The 17,796-nt window shown below is 44.0% G+C and overlaps 1 protein-coding gene across 11 annotated transcripts in view; it reads left to right on the forward strand.

The window, feature by feature from the left end:
• Window positions 1–1,038: 1,038 nt before the first annotated feature.
• SLC36A1 (solute carrier family 36 member 1) overlaps window positions 1,039–17,796 on the forward strand; it is a 97,214-nt gene continuing 80,456 nt past the window's right edge. For 5 of the 11 annotated variants that reach the window (XM_045394422.3, XM_045394421.3, XM_005558314.5 and 2 more), the window contains exons 1-2: window positions 1,039–1,253; window positions 13,007–13,154. In XM_045394422.3, the coding sequence (XP_045250357.1) occupies window positions 13,012–13,154 (143 nt within the window). In that variant the 5' untranslated portion in view covers window positions 1,039–1,253; window positions 13,007–13,011. Of the gene's footprint in view, window positions 1,669–13,006; window positions 13,155–15,702; window positions 15,794–17,796 lie in introns of all 11 variants that reach the window. The other 6 variants (XM_015451355.4, XM_073994622.1, XM_073994623.1 and 3 more) reach the window with 4 other exon arrangements.

The following is a 17,796-nucleotide window of genomic DNA, read 5'->3' on the forward strand; positions in this document are numbered from 1 at the left end:
AATTTTCCAAGATTCCTCCTGTCATTGATTTCTAGCTTCATATTATTATGATCTGAAAGAATATTAATATGATTTCAATCTTCTTAAATTTAAGGCTTGTTTTTTGGACTAGCATATGGTCTATTCTAGAGAAGTTCCAAGTGTGTCAGAGAAAAAATGTGCATTCTGTTTCTGTTGGATGGAAAGTTCTGTATATATCTGTTAGGTTCATTTGGTTTAAAGTGCAATTCAAGTTCATTATTTTCTTATTTTCTCTCTAGTTGCTCTATCCATTGTTGAAAGTGGGATATTGACTTTCCTACTATTGTGTTGCTATCTATTTCTCCCTTCATGGCCATTAATATTAGTTGTATGTATTTAGGTGCTCCAATTTTGCATGCATATATATTTACAATTGTGTCTTCTTGATGAATTGACCCCTTTATCATTAAACAATGATCTTCTCTGTCTCTTGTGACAGTTTTTGACTTGAAGCCTATTTGTTACATAATTGTTAAAGGAAAAATCTGTAACAAGGAGGTAAAAGGAGAAGCCTAGATAATACGATACTAAAATGTTGCCATCCATTTAAAAATGTTACTTTAAAAATTTTAATGTATTAAAAGATAACGTTGCCCTACCCCACAGTTCCATTTCCAGTAGCAACCACAGATGAGAGTTTGTGTATGCTTCTGAAAAATTGACTGGAAGATTTTTTTTAAAAAAATATGCATATTTCTTATTATAAAAGCAATACAAACTCATCGAGATGTGTAAAAGAAAATACAGCCAGTGTAAAAATTAGCAATATTTCACAAACCCACAACTCAAGGGACAGTGCTCTTCGACTGGACTCTGTCCCATGCCCAAGATCAATGCCGCGTTCAGTTCCTACTTGCAGTCCCCAGTTCGCCGGAACATAGTCCTCCCAGCAGTTGCAGTAATAGGTCGCCAGGTGGTGCTGTGGAGCAGAGCCGGAGCTCAGTGAGAAAAAAAGGTGCGGCCGCGCAAGGGAGCACGTGACCTAGGCCTCTGGCGTGGGCGGGGGGATCACGTGACGAGGCCCGGAAGCGGCTGGCCGGGCAGCAAAGGAGGATGGCTAGGGGCTGACACTGAAGCCGGGAAGGGTGGGCTGTGCTGAAGCCAGAGCCGGAGCCTGAGCTGGGGCCGGAACCCGAGCAGTGAGTTCCTCCACTGACGAGCTCCGGCTGGCGGCGCTAGCCGCCTTGGGCAGGACCCACCTCACCTTCCTCCCGGCGTGGCAGATGCTCCAGGTCAGGCACTGGACCCGCCCGGGCTGCGGGTCCGCGACTCCTCAGTGTCCCCGGGCCGCAGCTGCGGTACGACGCTGGCACCCCTCTGTGAATTGGGCGAATTGTGGAGATCCCTTGTCCCTCGCGCTATCTCCCTTGACCTCGTGGGGTTGGGATCTCACTGTCCTGTTTGACTGACAGGTGGGGGAAACTGGGGTAGATGGTGAAGACAACCCAAACGACCATCTGGGGCGTCTTTCACGCTTCGCAAAGGGCCCCAGCTGTTTCCAGTAAATGTCTTGCCCGCTGCGGGAGCCCTGCTCGGGACAGGCTAATAATGGGTCTTTGGGTCAGAACTGCAAGGACCCTGGGAAGTCGTCTGGTGCAGCTCCCTCCTAGGACAGTTGGAGAAACTGAGCCTTTACTCCAGGAAGGGGTAAGGGCTTGCCTAAGGTCATCCAGAGAGTTAATCGGAGACCCGCGATTAGAATGCAAATATTCCTAAGCTTCAGCAGCTGTTTGCTTTTCACCACGCTGCCTCCTGCGGGAAACTTGACATATGAAAAGGCACTCCTTTCTGTCCCTTTCTCTTGTTAGTCCTCTCCCTTTTTAGCTGTCTGCATTTTCCACCGCTGGGGTTGGATTGGCTCTGGGTGTGGTTCCCTGTTTGTTCATTATTTTTCTGCAAACTCATCCTTCTGTAGGTTTGGTTTCTAACCGTCCTGCATTCTGTGTAAGTCACACCAAAATATGAAATATTAATCGGAGTGTGCTCCTGGAAGGATAGGTGGCTGAGCCGAGGTTGTGGAGAGCCCTAACATTAACTTGAAGAATATAAAGACCTTTGCTTTGTTTTTTCTGTAACTTGTCAGATTTGGGATTGCTTATTTGGATGGATGTTTTGTAGTTATTTGAATTTTGCTGAAGATAGCATCATGGTGCAATGGGCAGAACAGAGATTGGGGAATCAGGATATTTTGCCCTAGCTCTGCCGCTTAGCTGGCAACCTTAGGTGACTCCTGTTTAGGTTTCTCAGTCTAGACAGTGATGGAATTGAATCCTTAAGGGCCCCTTCTGCTGTGATCTGGATGCTGTGCATCCTTCTAGGTTTGTGTTTTTGTTTGTTTTTCAGTAGAGATGAGGTCTCACTATGCTGCCCAGGCTGATCTCAAACTCCTGGGCTCAAGTGATCCTCCCACCTTGGCCTCCCAAAGTATTGGTATTACAGGCATGTGAGCCAGTGCCACTGACCAGGGTCTGTTTGGTTTTTTATTCAGAGAGATTTTACCCCCTGTATACACTGAGTATCAGCCTTGCAACAAGACTTAACTGTTATCTAGAAAGCAGTTTTCTCTGCTTATTCCTCTGTTGCCATAAAATCCTCCTTCTCTTTCTTCCTATCACTGTATTATGTCTAAGCTAAATACTAACAACTGAAAATGATTTTTAACTGTCTTTTATTATTTTAAACATGATGAGGGCCCTCTTCTGACTCTTGTCTAGAGCCTTGTTTACAGTAATTAACTTACTTGTACATTTAAAACATGTTTTCTTTAAAGATGTTCTTGAAGTCAAGTAGAAAGGGACACAAAAGGCTCTGTCCTTCACATTGTGTTTGTCTGGGGATGGAGGCTACGTGCAGCAGAGGCAGTGCTGATAACAGCATTAAGCCTCTCCCTTTGTTTTCTGATTGTATCATTTATATTTGCCTGCTCTGGAGTCCTTGTTTTCCCTTTAAGGCCTGTAGCTGTTCATTCAGCCTCCTCTTGTGGCAGTTCGAAGTGCTCAGAGCTGTCTCTGTGCCAAAGGCAGTATAAGAAAAAGGGATTCCATTTATTTTGTAATATTCTGGAGACTACAACTGGGACCAATAGATGAAAGTGCCATAAGGGAAGGGTGTTTGGTAAATGTAAAAACTTTCAAAGAATTAGTGGTCTCCTGTATTAGAATACTGAGCGCAGAGCTCCCTGTCACTGCAGGTAATTGTCTCTGGGCAATTATTTCGGGGAAGTTGTAGATGAAGTTAGATTGTTGGGTAGAGGGTTGGACTAGACAAAATTTTAAGTTTTCTTTCAACTCAAGAGTCTGTGACGTTCTAGGACTGGACTTACTAGCATGTAGAGTGGACGGAGCAGACGTCCACTTACTAGCATGTGGGATGGACAGAGCAGATGTCCACTTACTGGCATGTAGAGTGGATAGAGAAGATGTACACTAACTAGCATGTGGGATGGAGGGAGCAGATGTCCACTTACTAGCATGTGGAGTGAATGGAGCAGATATCTACTTACTAGCATGTAGACGGGATGGAGCAGATGTCCACTTACTAGCATGTAGAGTGGATGGAGCAGATGTCCACTTACTAGCATGTGGAGTGAATGGAGCAGATGTCCACTTACTAGCATGTAGAGGGGATGGAGCAGATGTCCACTTACTAGCTTGTGGAGTGAATGGAGCAGATATCCACTTACTAGCATGTAGAGGGGATGGAGCAGATGTCCACTTACTAGCATGTGGAGTGGATGGAGCAGATGTCCACTTACTAGCATGTGGGATGGACGGAGCAGATGTCCACTTACTAGCATGTGGAGTGGATGGAGCAGATGTCCACTTACTAGCATGTGGGATGGACGGAGCATATGTCCACTTACTAGCATGTGGAGTGGATGGAGCAGATGTCCACTTACTAGCATGTGGAGTGGATGGAGCAGATGTCCACTTACTAGCATGTGGAATGGATGGAGCAGATGTCCACTTACTAGCATCTGGGATGGACGGAGCATATGTCCACTGACCAGCATGTAGAGTGGATGGAGCAGATGTCCACTTACTAGCATGTAGAGTGGATGGAGCAGATGTCCACTTACTAGCATGTAGAGTGGATGGAGGAGATGTCCACTTACTAGCATGTAGAGTGGATGGAGCAGATGTCCACTTACTAGCATCTGGGATAGATGGAGCAGATGTCCACTTACTAGCATGTGGAGTGGATGGAGCAGATGTCCACTTACTAGCATCTGGGATAGATGGAGCAGATGTCCACTTACTAGCATGTGGAGTGGATGGAGCAGATGTCCACTTACTAGCATGTGGAGTGAATGGAGCAGATGTCCACTTACTAGCATGTAGAGTGGATGGAGCAGATGTCCACTTACTAACATGTGGAGTGGATGGAGCAGATGTCCACTTACTAGCATGTGGAGTGGATGGAGCAGATGTCCACTTACTAGCATGTGGGATGGATGGAGCAGATGCCCACTTACTAGCATGTAGAGTGGATGGAGCAGATGTCCACTTACTAGCATGTAGAGTGGATGGAGCAGATGTCCACTTACTAGCATGTAGAGGGGATGGAGCAGATGTCCACTTACTAGCATGTGGGATGGATGGAGCAGATGCCCACTTACTAGCATGTAGAGTGGATGGAGCAGATGTCCACTTACTAGCATGTGGAGTGGATGGAGCAGATGTCCACTTACTAGCATGTGGAGTGGATGGAGCAGATGTCCACTTACTAGCATGTGGAGTGGATGGAGCAGATGTCCACTTACTAGCATGTGGGATGGACGGAGCAGATGTCCACTTACTAGCATGTGGAGTGAATGGAGCAGATGTCCACTTACTGGCATGTAGAGTGGATGGAGCAGATGTCCACTTACTCGCATGTAGAGTGGAGGGAGCAGATGTCCACTTACTAACGTGGGATGGATGGAGCAGATGTCCACTTACTAACGTGGGATGGATGGAGCAGATGTCCACTTACTAATGTGGGATGGATGGAGCAGATGTCCACTTACTAGCATGTAGAGTGGACGGAGCAGATGTCCACTTACTGGCATGTAGAGTGGACGGAGCAGATGTCCACTTACTAGCATGTGGGATGGACAGAGCAGATGTCCACTTACTGGCATGTAGAGTGGACGGAGCGGATGTCCACTTACTGGCATGTAGAATGGATGGAGCAAACGTCCAGTTTTGTGATCACTTTGTTTCTATTGATAACCTTGTCTCAGGTAACTATTCTCATGTTAAGTACTCCTGTTTTTTCTTTCTTTTTATCACCACCCTCTCTCCTCTAGTGAGTGTCTCAGTTCTTTAAATGCTTGATACCTCTTCAAAGGTCAGATGAGTGAATAGTCTTCTGTTTCTGCTTTTCCTGGCCTGGTGCTGATAACCCGTTCTGAAGTGCATGACTGATTAGCACTACTCATACCTGGGCCAGCTTTTCTTTTTCCCATGGAGGAAACTCATGGAATCTGTTTATTTCCATCCAGGCCTTCTCTTGTTTCCCATAGAGGAAACTCTCACTGAGTCTGTTTACCTCCACCCAGGCCTTGAAAGAATCCTGTACCTCTCTCCTTTGGCCAGGCCTTACTGTGATGAGCACATAAAGGTAGCCTCTACTTAATGGGCATGGGGGCCGATACGCGGGGCATTGTAAATAGGCTGAAATAGGAACCACATGGTGCTGCATTTTGGGTTGTTTAAAAATCCCCCAAAACATTTCTCTTGGAAGCCTTGACACCCAGGACTAGTTGTTTTTTACTTCTTCTTATTATTTATTTTATTTTATTTTATTTTATTATTTTCTTGGAGATGAGGTCTCACTATTTTGTCCAGGCTGGTCTTGAACTCCTGAGCTCAAACAGTCCTCCCACCTTGGCCTCCCAAAGTGCTGGGATTACAAATGTGAGCCAGCAGGCCTGTTCTTAATGACTATCTCTAGTAGGAAGAGCCCCTCTGTGCCTTCCTTTTCAGTGAAGTTAGGAAAACTGTCTGTGGGTTACTGAGATGTTCATACCACTTAGATAGCCATCTGCAAGATAGGAACCTGGCTCCACAATCCAGTTTTAAATGGAGCCCATACTGCAGACTTTGTTTAGTGAACTTTTCTCACTTCCTGTCCTTGAACTTATCTGCAGTAATAATCACAATTGCTATCATTAATGAGGTTTTATTATGTTCCAGACAACATATGTAACATTTATTTATTTTTTCCTCCTATCTATCTTCATAACAATATTGTGATGTAGCTGTTATTAATGACATCTTTCAGATGAGGAGACTGGGGCAAAGGGAGGTGAAGTAACTTGCTCAGAGTCACACTACCAGACTACAAACTCAGGTGCTTTTTATTATGAAGAATACCCACCCACTGCAGACCTAATCCTGCCCCAGGCTCTGAGGCCAGCTTTGTTCGCAGGGAGATTTTAAGGAGGGTATATAATTTAAGGTGTGGTAGAAAGAACACTGGACTGGGATGCTGGTTTGCTAGATTTTCATCTCAAATCTTTGACTACCTGGGCCGTGAATGAGTCAGCCTTTATGTGTGGACCCTGGTTTTCTGACCCCTAAGAAGGAAGCTGGAGGTCGATCTTCTCTAAAGTTATACCTGGCCCTAACATTTAGGGGTCTTCATGGTTGTGAGTAAAAGTGTGCACGTTTGCCTGTTCAGCGGCTGCTTTGTGCAGAACCTGCTGAGGTCAGCAGCTGCCCTGTGCATGTTCTAGCATCAGACTCCTACAGGAAAAAGTCTCAATTTATGGAATGTTCTGCTCTGGTAAGTTGGATGGAATTCTATCCAATGCTGTTTTAAAAACAAATTATGTAGAAGTCAAACCATTTTACTTCCCTCCCTGTAGACCACACATAGCAACACAGTCTGTGTCCTTGTTCATGTTTTTAGAATTCCATCGACAGAGAGGAGAAAATACATCTGGGGAATTTACTGCTGCTCTGAGTTCCAAAGTCCAAACCAATGTAATTGTTTGAGAATAATGGATGACACTTTTAGCTTGCAAACAAGTGGCACCATTGCATGAATTCTGGTAGGAGGTGAGGCCTAGGGTACCTACATAATAAGATCATATATTTTTTTGTAGTGCTTTATATAAATCTACCTATAATCAAGATGACCTAGGAAGCTAGTTAAAAATAAATCACCTCGTGCCTGTAATCCCATCACTTTGAGAGACTCAGATGGGTGGATCCCTTGAGGTCAAGAGTTTGAGACCAGCCTGGCCAACATGGAGAAACTCCATCTCTACTAAAAATACAAAAAATTATCTGTGTGTGATGGTGGGCGCCTGTAATCCCAGCTACTCGGGAGGCTGAGGCAGGAGAATCGCTTGAACCCAGGAGGCAGAGGTTGCAGCGAGCCGAGATCACGACACTGCACTCCAGCCTGGGCAACAGAGGGAGACACCATCTCAAAAAACAAAACAAAACAAAACAACAACAACAAAACATAGGTTGGGCGTGGTGGCTCACGCCTTAATCCCAGCACTTTGGGAGGCCAAGGTGGGTAGACCACCTGAGGTCAGAGGTTGACATCAGCCTGGCCAACATGATGAAACCCCATCTCTACTAAAAATACAAAAAAATTACCCAGGTGTGGTGGTGCACGCCCATAATCCCAGCTACACAGGAGGCTAAGGCAGGAGAATTGCTTGAACCTGGGAGGCGGAGGTTGCAGAGAGTCGAGATCGCACCACTGCACTCCCCTGGGCAGCAAGATTGAAACTCTGTCTCAAATAAATAAATAAATAAAAATAAAATAAAATGCTCAGGTGGAATCAAGTTGGACTCAGAAATCTACTTTTTTTTTTTTTATTGAAGTATGTTTCATTTTAACCCAATATATCCCAGATATTATTGCAATATATAATCAGTGTAAAGATTATTAATTCATGGGATATTTCACAATTTTTTTGGTACCAGTTCATTGAAATCTAGTGTGTGCACATTGCAGTTTTACCCAACTGTATTTCAAGTGTAAGATAGCTATTTATGGCTAGTGGTTACTGTACTGGATGGTACAACTTTAGAATATGTTACCATCTATTAAGTCTTAATGCTCCTTTATTTTGAATAAACCCAGTCACTAAAAAATTGACATTGGAATCCTGAAACTTTAGAAGTGAAAGTGTACTTAGAAATCATCTAATGCAATCTTCTCAATTCTGTATCAAAATAAGAAAACAACTTTGGGATTAGAATGACAGCCAGGTTATGTTCTCCTGAGTCCTAAATCCCATGTTGTTAAAATGGGAACATCAGCATTTGAATTTATTAGAAAAATTTCTGGCCTTGCCTTGAAAAAATATCACTGTAGAATTCCCCTTAAAATTGCCCACTTCTGGAAAATTTAACGCCTGCAAATTTTTATTTTTAAAAATAGAGTAACATGTACTTTATTTTTAAAAATAAAAATTCAATTTGCACATACATTTTCCATACTGCATCCATTGCACAAAGTGATTCCACCTGCTCATTTTTAGTGCCAAGTTAAAAATGGCATATTTTGTAGACTGAAGAGCAACTCTTATCTATTTACACAGCTAAAAGGAAAAAGAAAGAAATGTTTTAAGGTTTATACACTTACATTTTTTATTTTTATTTTTTGGCCATCAAACTTGCAGACTTTTCTTACTTAGTTGCTCACTCTTCTGAGTCTAAATATCTACTGGAGATTTTGACTTTGTGTTCTGTTCACTGTCCTCGAGAATCTAAAGGACAAGCTTGCCTTCAGCTCTCACATAGTACAACCCTCATTTGGACAGTTACTAGGTACTATTAAAATCTCCCATAGGGCAGGAACTGGCGATTGCAGCAGTAGACTTGATTATCAGATTTCATCAAAGGGAGCCCAAGGGCAGCGTGGCCATGGATGCCGGCACTCATGGGGATAGACAGAGAGCAGCAGGAGACCTTGGTTTCCAGAAAGAGCCATAGAAAGAACTCCAGGGAGTGGCCGTGCCCACCGTCCGATGCTTGAATGCTTACATAACCACTCTGAGAAAGGACTTTTGCTTGGATTTTTTTCAGGGATAAGGGAACAGGCTTTCTCCCAGAGTGATCTGCTCTATTTAGAACAGATCTGTCTTTGATAGAAAGTTCTTCCTTATGCCTAGCAAAAAATCAGCCCTCTTGACTCTCCACGTACTGATCCTAGCTCTGCCTGACCTTTGAGGTTCCAAATAACAAGTCTAATCCATGTGACAGCTTTTAAAGACAGGTCATGTACCCCTCAAGTTGCTAGGTAGAAACTTCTCAGTGCTTTCAACCATTCCTCATTTAGTTGGTTTCCTACCCCTCTTGACCCTAGTTCTGAACCCTGGATATACCACAGTTTGTCATTATCCCCTTTATAGCATGCTACCTGGAAGAGAACACATTGTCTGGCAATTCTGAGTTGTGTAATATCTACCCATGTGTAACATCTAGCATGCAGAGTGGATGGAGCAGATGTCCACTTACTGGCACGTAGAGTGGATGGAGCCGATGTCCATACTAGCATGTGGGATGGATGGAGCCAATGTCCACCCATGATTCTCTCATGTCCTAATGCAACCTAGAATTGTGTTGGTTTATTTGGTATCTTGGATTATATTATTGTCTTCTGTTGAGCTTATCATCAACCAGAACTCCCAAGCAGAATTTTTTTTTCTTTTTTCAATATGCATGCAGTTGCTAAGCCACATCTTCCATATCCTGCAGGCTTATTGGACCTTCTGTAGATTTCAGCTTCTTCTTGAGCAGTTTTCTTAGCAATATTCTGCAGTGGGTAACTTCAGTTTTTATACACAGCATAAAGAAGGCTCTTTACAGTGTTTGAGATAAATTGAACATCTGTACCAAGTAGGCAACAGAGTGGTTTCTCGGTTGCTAGGGAAGGATTGGGCAACTTATGAGTCCCTGTATTCCATCCTTTCACCTTCAGTAATATATAGGTGTCAACCTAAAGGAAGAAACTGAGACACAAAATGCAATTTTTAACAATTTACTTGAACCAAAGTGAGGACAGCTGCCCGGGACACACTTTCAAGTTGCCTGGGGGAGTGCTTCCTTCGGCCTTTGTTACCACAGGTTCTTAAAGGCAAAAGCGAACAAGGAGAGGACTGATACAAAGTGATATGACAGGAATTCTCATCAGTTTACAAAAATAGCATGGATTAGTGATGGGCTGTACATTGTTGGACTATAGGGTATGAGTTATGATGTCCAGTGTTAGCATTGTATGACTTAGTGGTGTCAGTCTAGAACCCACATAGCAAGTGGCTTCAAGAGGTAATTATTTAACTCAAGGCGGGAGAGAGACGTGACTGCTGTCACATTTTAGTGCCTCTCTGGACCTGTAATTTAAAGGGATTCCTCAGATAAAAAGTTTCTTTTCTTTCTCACAAGATTCACTTGGAAGGTTCTATCTTCAGATGCTTTTGGTATGTTGGGACTAGAAATTAGCAGCTTTTTCTTTTTTTCACCAGAGGCAGGATCTCACTATGGTGCACAGGCTGGTCTTGAACTCCTGGGCCCAAGTGATCCTCCCACCTCGGCCTCCCCAAATGCTGGGATTACAGGTGTGAGATACTGCACTCAGCTGCTGTTTGCATAAATAATTATGTTCATGGACGCCTAGAATGTCAGTGCTAGAGGGGACTGAGAGGTATTTTAGTTTACACCCCGTGCTTTTTGCACATTTGAAAATGGTTCAGAGGTACTAAGCAAACTGTTGACAGAGGCAGGCTTGGCGCCTGGGCCTCCTGATGTACCTATAAACTGACTTACGAACTTATGCCTATATAGCAAGAGGTGTCAATGCTGGTGTTAAGATATTTCAGAGATATTTTTTTCTCCCCACCCTCTAATGAGTTTATATGCCCCAGAGCTGGATGGTGTCCTTGAATTCCTCTAGCTCATGAGTAAATGAAGCTGTCATAGATTTTTAGCCAAGTGGCTCTGCCAGTGAAGCTAGGCAGGATCCTCTCTGGGATTTCCAAGTCCTTTGCTGGCATTTTGCCAGATACTTCCCTTGTGAGATAGCTTGGGGGTCCTTCCTACATTGCAGCTGGTGAGAGAGAATGTGATCTCCCAGGGATCTCTCTGGTGCCAGGCTGGGGTGTTTCCAAAGGAGTCCCCTGGGACCGGACCTAAGGGGAGGCTTCGGCGGAGCACCATCCTCTGGCAGGTGGTGCTGGGTGTCAGGGCAGGGTGGGGTGCTGTGACAGCAGTTGGAGATCCTGTCTCCTCTCAAGGTAGCTGAGATAGAGTGCCCAGGCTTAGGGTGGGCATCCAGCCCCATGCCGGAGGACAGTCTCATGGGCAAGCAGCTGTGCCAGTCTGCCAAGTGTTGGGAGGATTCTTGTCATTGTTAATATTAATGTACCCCTTTTTTGTCACTTGGTTTTCGAAGAGCAGGAAGTTGGCTCTTTCCCTGTGCCGTAAGACTCTCTCATAGCAGCTGGCACTCTACAGAGTAGATGTTTGCAGATTCAGACAGGGGTCAGGAGATAACGTTTTCTGCTTGGCACTACCTAGCTGTCGCAAGGCAGGTTACTTCATCTTTTAGCACTGATTCTTCATCTTTAAAGTGGGGCTTAGAGGGACCTGTGAAGGCTCATTTAGCAATGGTCTCTAGGATCCTAGGGGCCTACATCCCTCCCAAGATGTGTCCTTACTGTGTATCTTAAAGAAGCCCTTGCTCTTCTCTTTTGTATAGTATTAATAGTATTTCTGAGTAAATTCACCCAGGGGACACCACTCTCACCATCCTCCCAACACATTGAAAGGAGAATTTTTTTCTCTCACCATTTTAAAAATGAGCACATCTCTAAAAATAAAAAGGAAGAAGGGTTGTGGACGGGAAATGTTGAGACAAGGGCCAGGGTGCGCACCCTTCAGGTTCCTGGTCTTCCTCTGACTTACTTTCAGCTACCATTTCTCGATACTCAGATTGGCAGCAAGAAAGGAGTCCCAGGGTCAGGGTATGAGTTAACTGGTGGCCTCCAAAGAGTATAGGATCAGCCTGTGGCCACAGCAGGGAGAAAGAGAACGGCATGTGTGGCTCTGGGATTTGGTGGGAGTTTGAGCAGAATTGGATGATCCAGAGGGGATTTCTGTTTTCTTTGGTTTTTTTTTTTGAAATGGAGTTTCACTCTTGTCGCCCAGGCTGGAGTGCAGTGGTGCGATCTCGGCTCACCGCAATCTCCGCCTCCCGGTTTCAAGCGATTCTCCTGCCTCAGCCCCCTGAGTAGCTGGGATTACAGGCATGCACCACCACGCCTGGCTAATTTTGTATTTTTAGTAGAGACAGGGTTTCTCCATGTTAGTCAGGCTGGTCTCGAACTCCGGACCTCAGGTGATCCACCCATCTCGGCCTCCCAAAGTGCTGGGGTTACAGGCGTGAGCCACCGCACCTGGCCCAGAGGGGATTTCTTAAGTGAAATGTGTTCTGCATTGAAGGCAGAGGAAACATAGTATACAATGAGAAATACCCAGATTTCCATCCCTGCAAGAGCTTGTGCATGCACCTATCTATCTATCTATCTATCTATCTATCTATCTATCTATCTAAAATCGAACTATTGCGCAAGGTCCAAGAAATTAGCTCAGAGAAAGGAGTCAATAATCCTGACCTACGGAATGGGGAATGCTTCCAGGAAGCCCTTCTCTTTCATTTTCGCCCATTCCTCCCAAGCAGTGCCTCACTTCTGCCTTGTCTAGCTGTACTCTGGAAAATTAAGAAATTGATGAGTGTAGCACCGAGTATACCAATGGGAAGGATGGGAGTCAGAAGTCAGGTAAACTCAGCCCGCCCCTGTGTACTTTGCACTTTTCCATTTCCCTTGGTACCAGGCACTTTCATACTTAATCCATAGCGCAGCTGTCACAGTGAGCAACTCCGACAATGACAGCTTCTACCCCAGAGGCCACCCCGAACATGGAGCTAAAGGCTCCAGCTGCGGGAGGTCTTAATGCTGGCCCTGTCTCCCCAGCTGCCATGTCCACGCAGAGACTTCGGAATGAAGACTACCACGACTACAGCTCCACGGACGTGAGCCCCGAGGAGAGCCCGTCGGAAGGCCTCAACAACCTCTCCTCCCCGGGCTCCTACCAGCGCTTCGGTCAGAGCAACAGCACAACGTGAGTAGCTGCTACCTTCTCCTCTCCCGGGTGGGATTCGTGTTCCTAAGTCTCCCTGGGACTTATTTTTCCTCCGCAGTTTCATCAGTCCTCCACTTTACAGATGAAGGTCGGCAATGAAGAGATTGGGTGAGCGACTGCGCTGAGATTTGCCTTCCTGGGCTGCCACTCTCTAGGCAGTTTCTTATTCTTTGTTCCTTTCAGCTGTGTTGGCCCCACAAGGCTGGTGCCAAGTAAGAGCTTGGACTTAAGAAAAGCTTCTACAGAGGACATTCTTTTAATTTAGAACTGTGTCATCTGTGCTAGAACCCCAAATAATCTCCAAGCATCATCGGGAGCTTCCTTTGCAAAGTCTCCCCCTGACTTCTGTCTCATCACCAAGTCACTATTTGTTTGAACTGAAGAAGTGGGAAGAGAGAATTAACTTCTGCACTTAAAAAATTCAGGGTTGATAGGAAAGGAAAGATAGACTTTGCATTCTCCAAAGAGGGCTTACATCTTGTCTCCAGAAACTGGAACCCCAGACTCATCTGGGCTGAGTTTGGCCCTCTTCAGGTCTCACTTTCCCCAAATGTAAAGAAAAATTGAGGACTCCACTGTGAAGCTATGCTGGCTATGTGGGGCTCACCACTTGAATTAGAAAATTCAGAGGAAGTTTTGCTATTCCATTGAGTTTCCCAGCTACTCCTGATCTCAGCAGACCTCTGACATTTCTCTGTGTCCCAGCATCTCAGCTTTTGTAGCCCTTCTGTTTATTCCTCAAGCTTAGCTATCAGCCTTTCTGTGTGTCCTTGTGGATTGAGTGTGACTTACTGAGAGATCCTTCATGTCCTAGACTTGGGCCATTCCTGATGACTGCCCAAGCGGACCATGGAAGCTTCTCCTGGAGCTCATCACTGGAGAAGCTCCGTCTGCGTGCACTGTCTGCTGGTACAGGGCATTTTCCTTGTGAACTGGGGTGGAACTAGAAGATGTGGTCTGTCCACATTTCCGGCCCATCACCACTACCAGCTGATTTCTATGCCCCAGGCTGGAAGTACTCAACCAGTCCTCTAAGATTTGGTTTCTGTGGCTTATTTCTCAGGGGTATGTTTTTGTAGATTCCCCATTAGCCTGCAGTGGGAGTTAGCTGGTGGTAGATTGCCTAGGGCACAGCTGGCAGCAGTGTGGATCACCCTGCCCCTCTTTCCTCCAACCTTATCAGCGTTGGCAGCCCCCATGCAGAAGCAGCTCCACACACAGCCAATGGCATGTGATGGCTTCCCTTCAGAGGTCATGCTCGTTATCGTAAGATACTTTTAAGCTCCCCTCTCTGTAGTTTCCTTTGCAATTTTTGCTCCTTTTTGATCTCAGATATCAACTTGTCTAAGCAATACTTACCAGATGGGATCTGGATTTTTATTTTTAGAGAGACCTCTCTGAAGCTCAAAACCTACCAACTCGCAACTTTAGGATAGTAGCTCATAGGTTGTGGACATGTGAAAGCTGATGCATGCCTGTTAGCTATTCTGAATATATCTTTTATATCTACATCATGTTATAATTAACGGTCAATTCAAAATATGTCCTTGTTTCTTGGAAATTGAACAAATCAGAAGATAACTTCCTCGGGCTTGTATTGTGACATTTTCCAGGATACACTTTGTTCCAAGGTTCCCTTCCTGCCCTGATGTTGTGATACAATGTAGGTGACCAGGAAAGCCCATCTGTAGTTGATGGCAGGTATTACAGTCCCATTACAGGTGGTACAAGATAAAGTAATTGGCTAGGGCTTAGAGGACTGGTTGAGTACTTCCAGCCTGGGGCATAGGATCCATGCAAGCATTTATGTAGAAAACATGCCAGGTATGATTAAGGTAGAGGTTGATTTGGAGGACCTTCTTTACCTAAATTAATCTTTTAATATGTAGGAAGTATTAGGGACAAGTTTTTGAGCTGGGTTCCTTTTATATTTCTGCTTTGCCCCACCCTTTTATCTAGTTTGCCAAAGAACAAAATACATGGAAGTACTTCTACACCTACTGCACATATGCATGCACACACCTGGCTCTTCTAGAAGTCAAGGGCTCAGTAAAAAGCCCTAGTTAGGGGGTGCAAATAGGAACCCCAAACACTTCCATGAGTTTCATGAGTTATTTCCTTTTATTTTTTTGAGGCAGGGTCTTGCTGTGTTGTCCAGGCTGGAGTGCAGTGGCACAGTCATGGCTCACTGCAACCTCCATCTCCTGAGCTCAAGTGATCCTTCCACCTTAGCTTCCTAAGTAGCTGGGACTACAGGCATGCACCTGGCTACCTGTTTTTTTGGGTTTTTTTTGTAGAGATAGGGTTTTGCTATGTTGCCCATTTGGTCTTGAACGCTTGGACTCAAGTGATCCACCCGCCTCAGCCTCCCAAAGTGCTGGGATTATAGGCATGAGTGCCATGCCCAATCTGTGAGTTATTTCTTAGTGTGTTCAGTGAGGTTATTTACTAACACTTGATATTGTCAAGCTATTGACTGCTTTGAAGACAGCCTCATTTTATGCTGTTGGGAAAATTTTTCTTCTAGTTGCGCCTCTGAGTTCCATTATATATATCAATCCTCCGTGCTTCTTCCCCGTGCAAACTGAAACCAGCAGACTGAAACTGGCTATCTAAAGGTGAGCTGGAGTAGTCATTTGCACAATGTGGTCTGCACACTTTTTGGACTTCCCAAGACCATTTCAAGAAGTCTATGAGGCTAAAACTATCTTCATAATAATACTAAGATGTTATCTGCCTTTTGACTTGTGGATATTTGCACTTATAATGTAGAAGCAATGGTGGGTAAAATTGCACTGTAGAATGAATCAAAGCAGTGGCACCAAATTACGCTAGTTGTCATTGTATTTTTCACTGCCACACATGCGCAAAAAAAAAAAGCCCTTTTTACTTAAGAATGTCTTTGATGAAACGGCAGGATTACTAACGTTTAAAAACTTGAGAACCTTTGGTATAGGTCTTTAATATTCTGTGTGGCAAAATGGGAAGTATGCATGAAGTACTTCTGTGAGTACCAAAATATGTTACTTGTCTCAAGGCAAAGACTTTAAGTGATTGTTTGAGTTGTCAACCAAACTTGCTTTTTTTTTTTTTTTTTTTCCCCATAGAACTAGAAAGAACAACTAATAAACTGTAGGTCATTCAGACCCGAGTACTTGTAAGACATTTTCTTGAAAATGAAAGAAATCAACTCATTACCTCAAGGAAAACAATAGACAATACATATTTCTCGATCAGAATAAAATTCAAACTTTCAAGCAAAATTAGGAAAAAAAAAAACTTGTATCCAGTGCCATGAGCCTGATAGCCCCTCTACTTGAAGACTTTTCTGATGAGATAAGTGGTGATATTAACAAATGTGACTTTTTGGTATTATTGATCTATAATGAAGATATTAGAGTTGGAAGATCTGTATAAACTCAACCAAAGTATGATGTTAGGAATTCTGCGTGGGTAAAAGATCCATTGAAAGAGCAAGATCACCAATGGATTTTTCTTTTTTTTTTTGAGACAGAATCTTGCTCTGTTGCCCAGGCTGGAGTGCAGTGGCACAATCTTGGTTCACTGCAACCCCTGCCTCCCAGGTTCAAGCAATTCTCCTGCCTCAGCCTCCCAAGTAGCTGGGATTATAGATGGGGGCCACCACGCCCAGCTAATTTTTGTAGTTTTAATAGAGACGACGTTTCAGTATGTTGGCCAGGCCAGTCTCGAACTCCTGACCTCAGGTGATCCACCCTTCTTGGCCCCCCAAAGTGCTGGGATTACAAATGTGAGCCACTGTGCCCAGACCACATTGCAGGTAACTTCTAAAAAATTAACATGTGTTGCATTTTGGAGTAGTGTCAAAGGAAAATTGCTATAATTGTCTGTGGAGGCCATTAAAATACTCCTTCTTTTCCAACTACATGTCTGTGAGAAAATAAATTTTTTTCGTAAATTTCAACAACAACATATAACAGTAGATTCAATGTAGAAGTAGGTAGTCCAGCTGTCTTCTGTTAAGTGAGATACTAAAGAGATTTTGGGAAAAAAAAAAAAAGACAGTGCCATTCTTACCACATTTTCTTTTTTGGAAAATAGGGTTCTTTTTCATTAAAAAAAAACTATTTGTATTAACATGCAATGAACTTACTGTTATTTTTTAATTAAATATTTTTAAATTTTTCTCAGTTTTAATTTTTATTATAGTATAGATCAGCAGATGTAATCCACATCAGCTAAAGCTATTTGGCATCTTCAGTGATTTATCAGCGAATAAAGGGGTCCTGAGACCAAAAAGTCTAAGAATGAGTGATGGAGCATGAATGGAAGTACAGAGATTTGCTAGGCTTCTCCCTTCCCTTTTCAGAAAGATAGTCCTCCCTTGTAGTTAAGACTTCACTGTTCATGAAGTTGATTTTGTGCTTTTCACACAGTACTGGGTAATCCCAGCTTGGGGCCATCTATTAAAAATAGTAATTTTCGTCAATTGCTTGGAGTCCTGGTGTTTCAGAGCTGAAGGGATCGTGGAGATCATTTTGTCCTAGTCTGGTTCCCTCACCATACAGATGAGACAGCAGGCCCAGGAAGGGAGGGGAGGAATTGTCATATGAAGGTGATGGCAGAGCTAGGGTGAGGGACC

The sequence above is a fragment of the Macaca fascicularis genome, chromosome 6 (assembly GCF_037993035.2).
Source record: "Macaca fascicularis isolate 582-1 chromosome 6, T2T-MFA8v1.1".
Classification (NCBI taxonomy): Eukaryota; Metazoa; Chordata; class Mammalia; order Primates; family Cercopithecidae; genus Macaca; species Macaca fascicularis.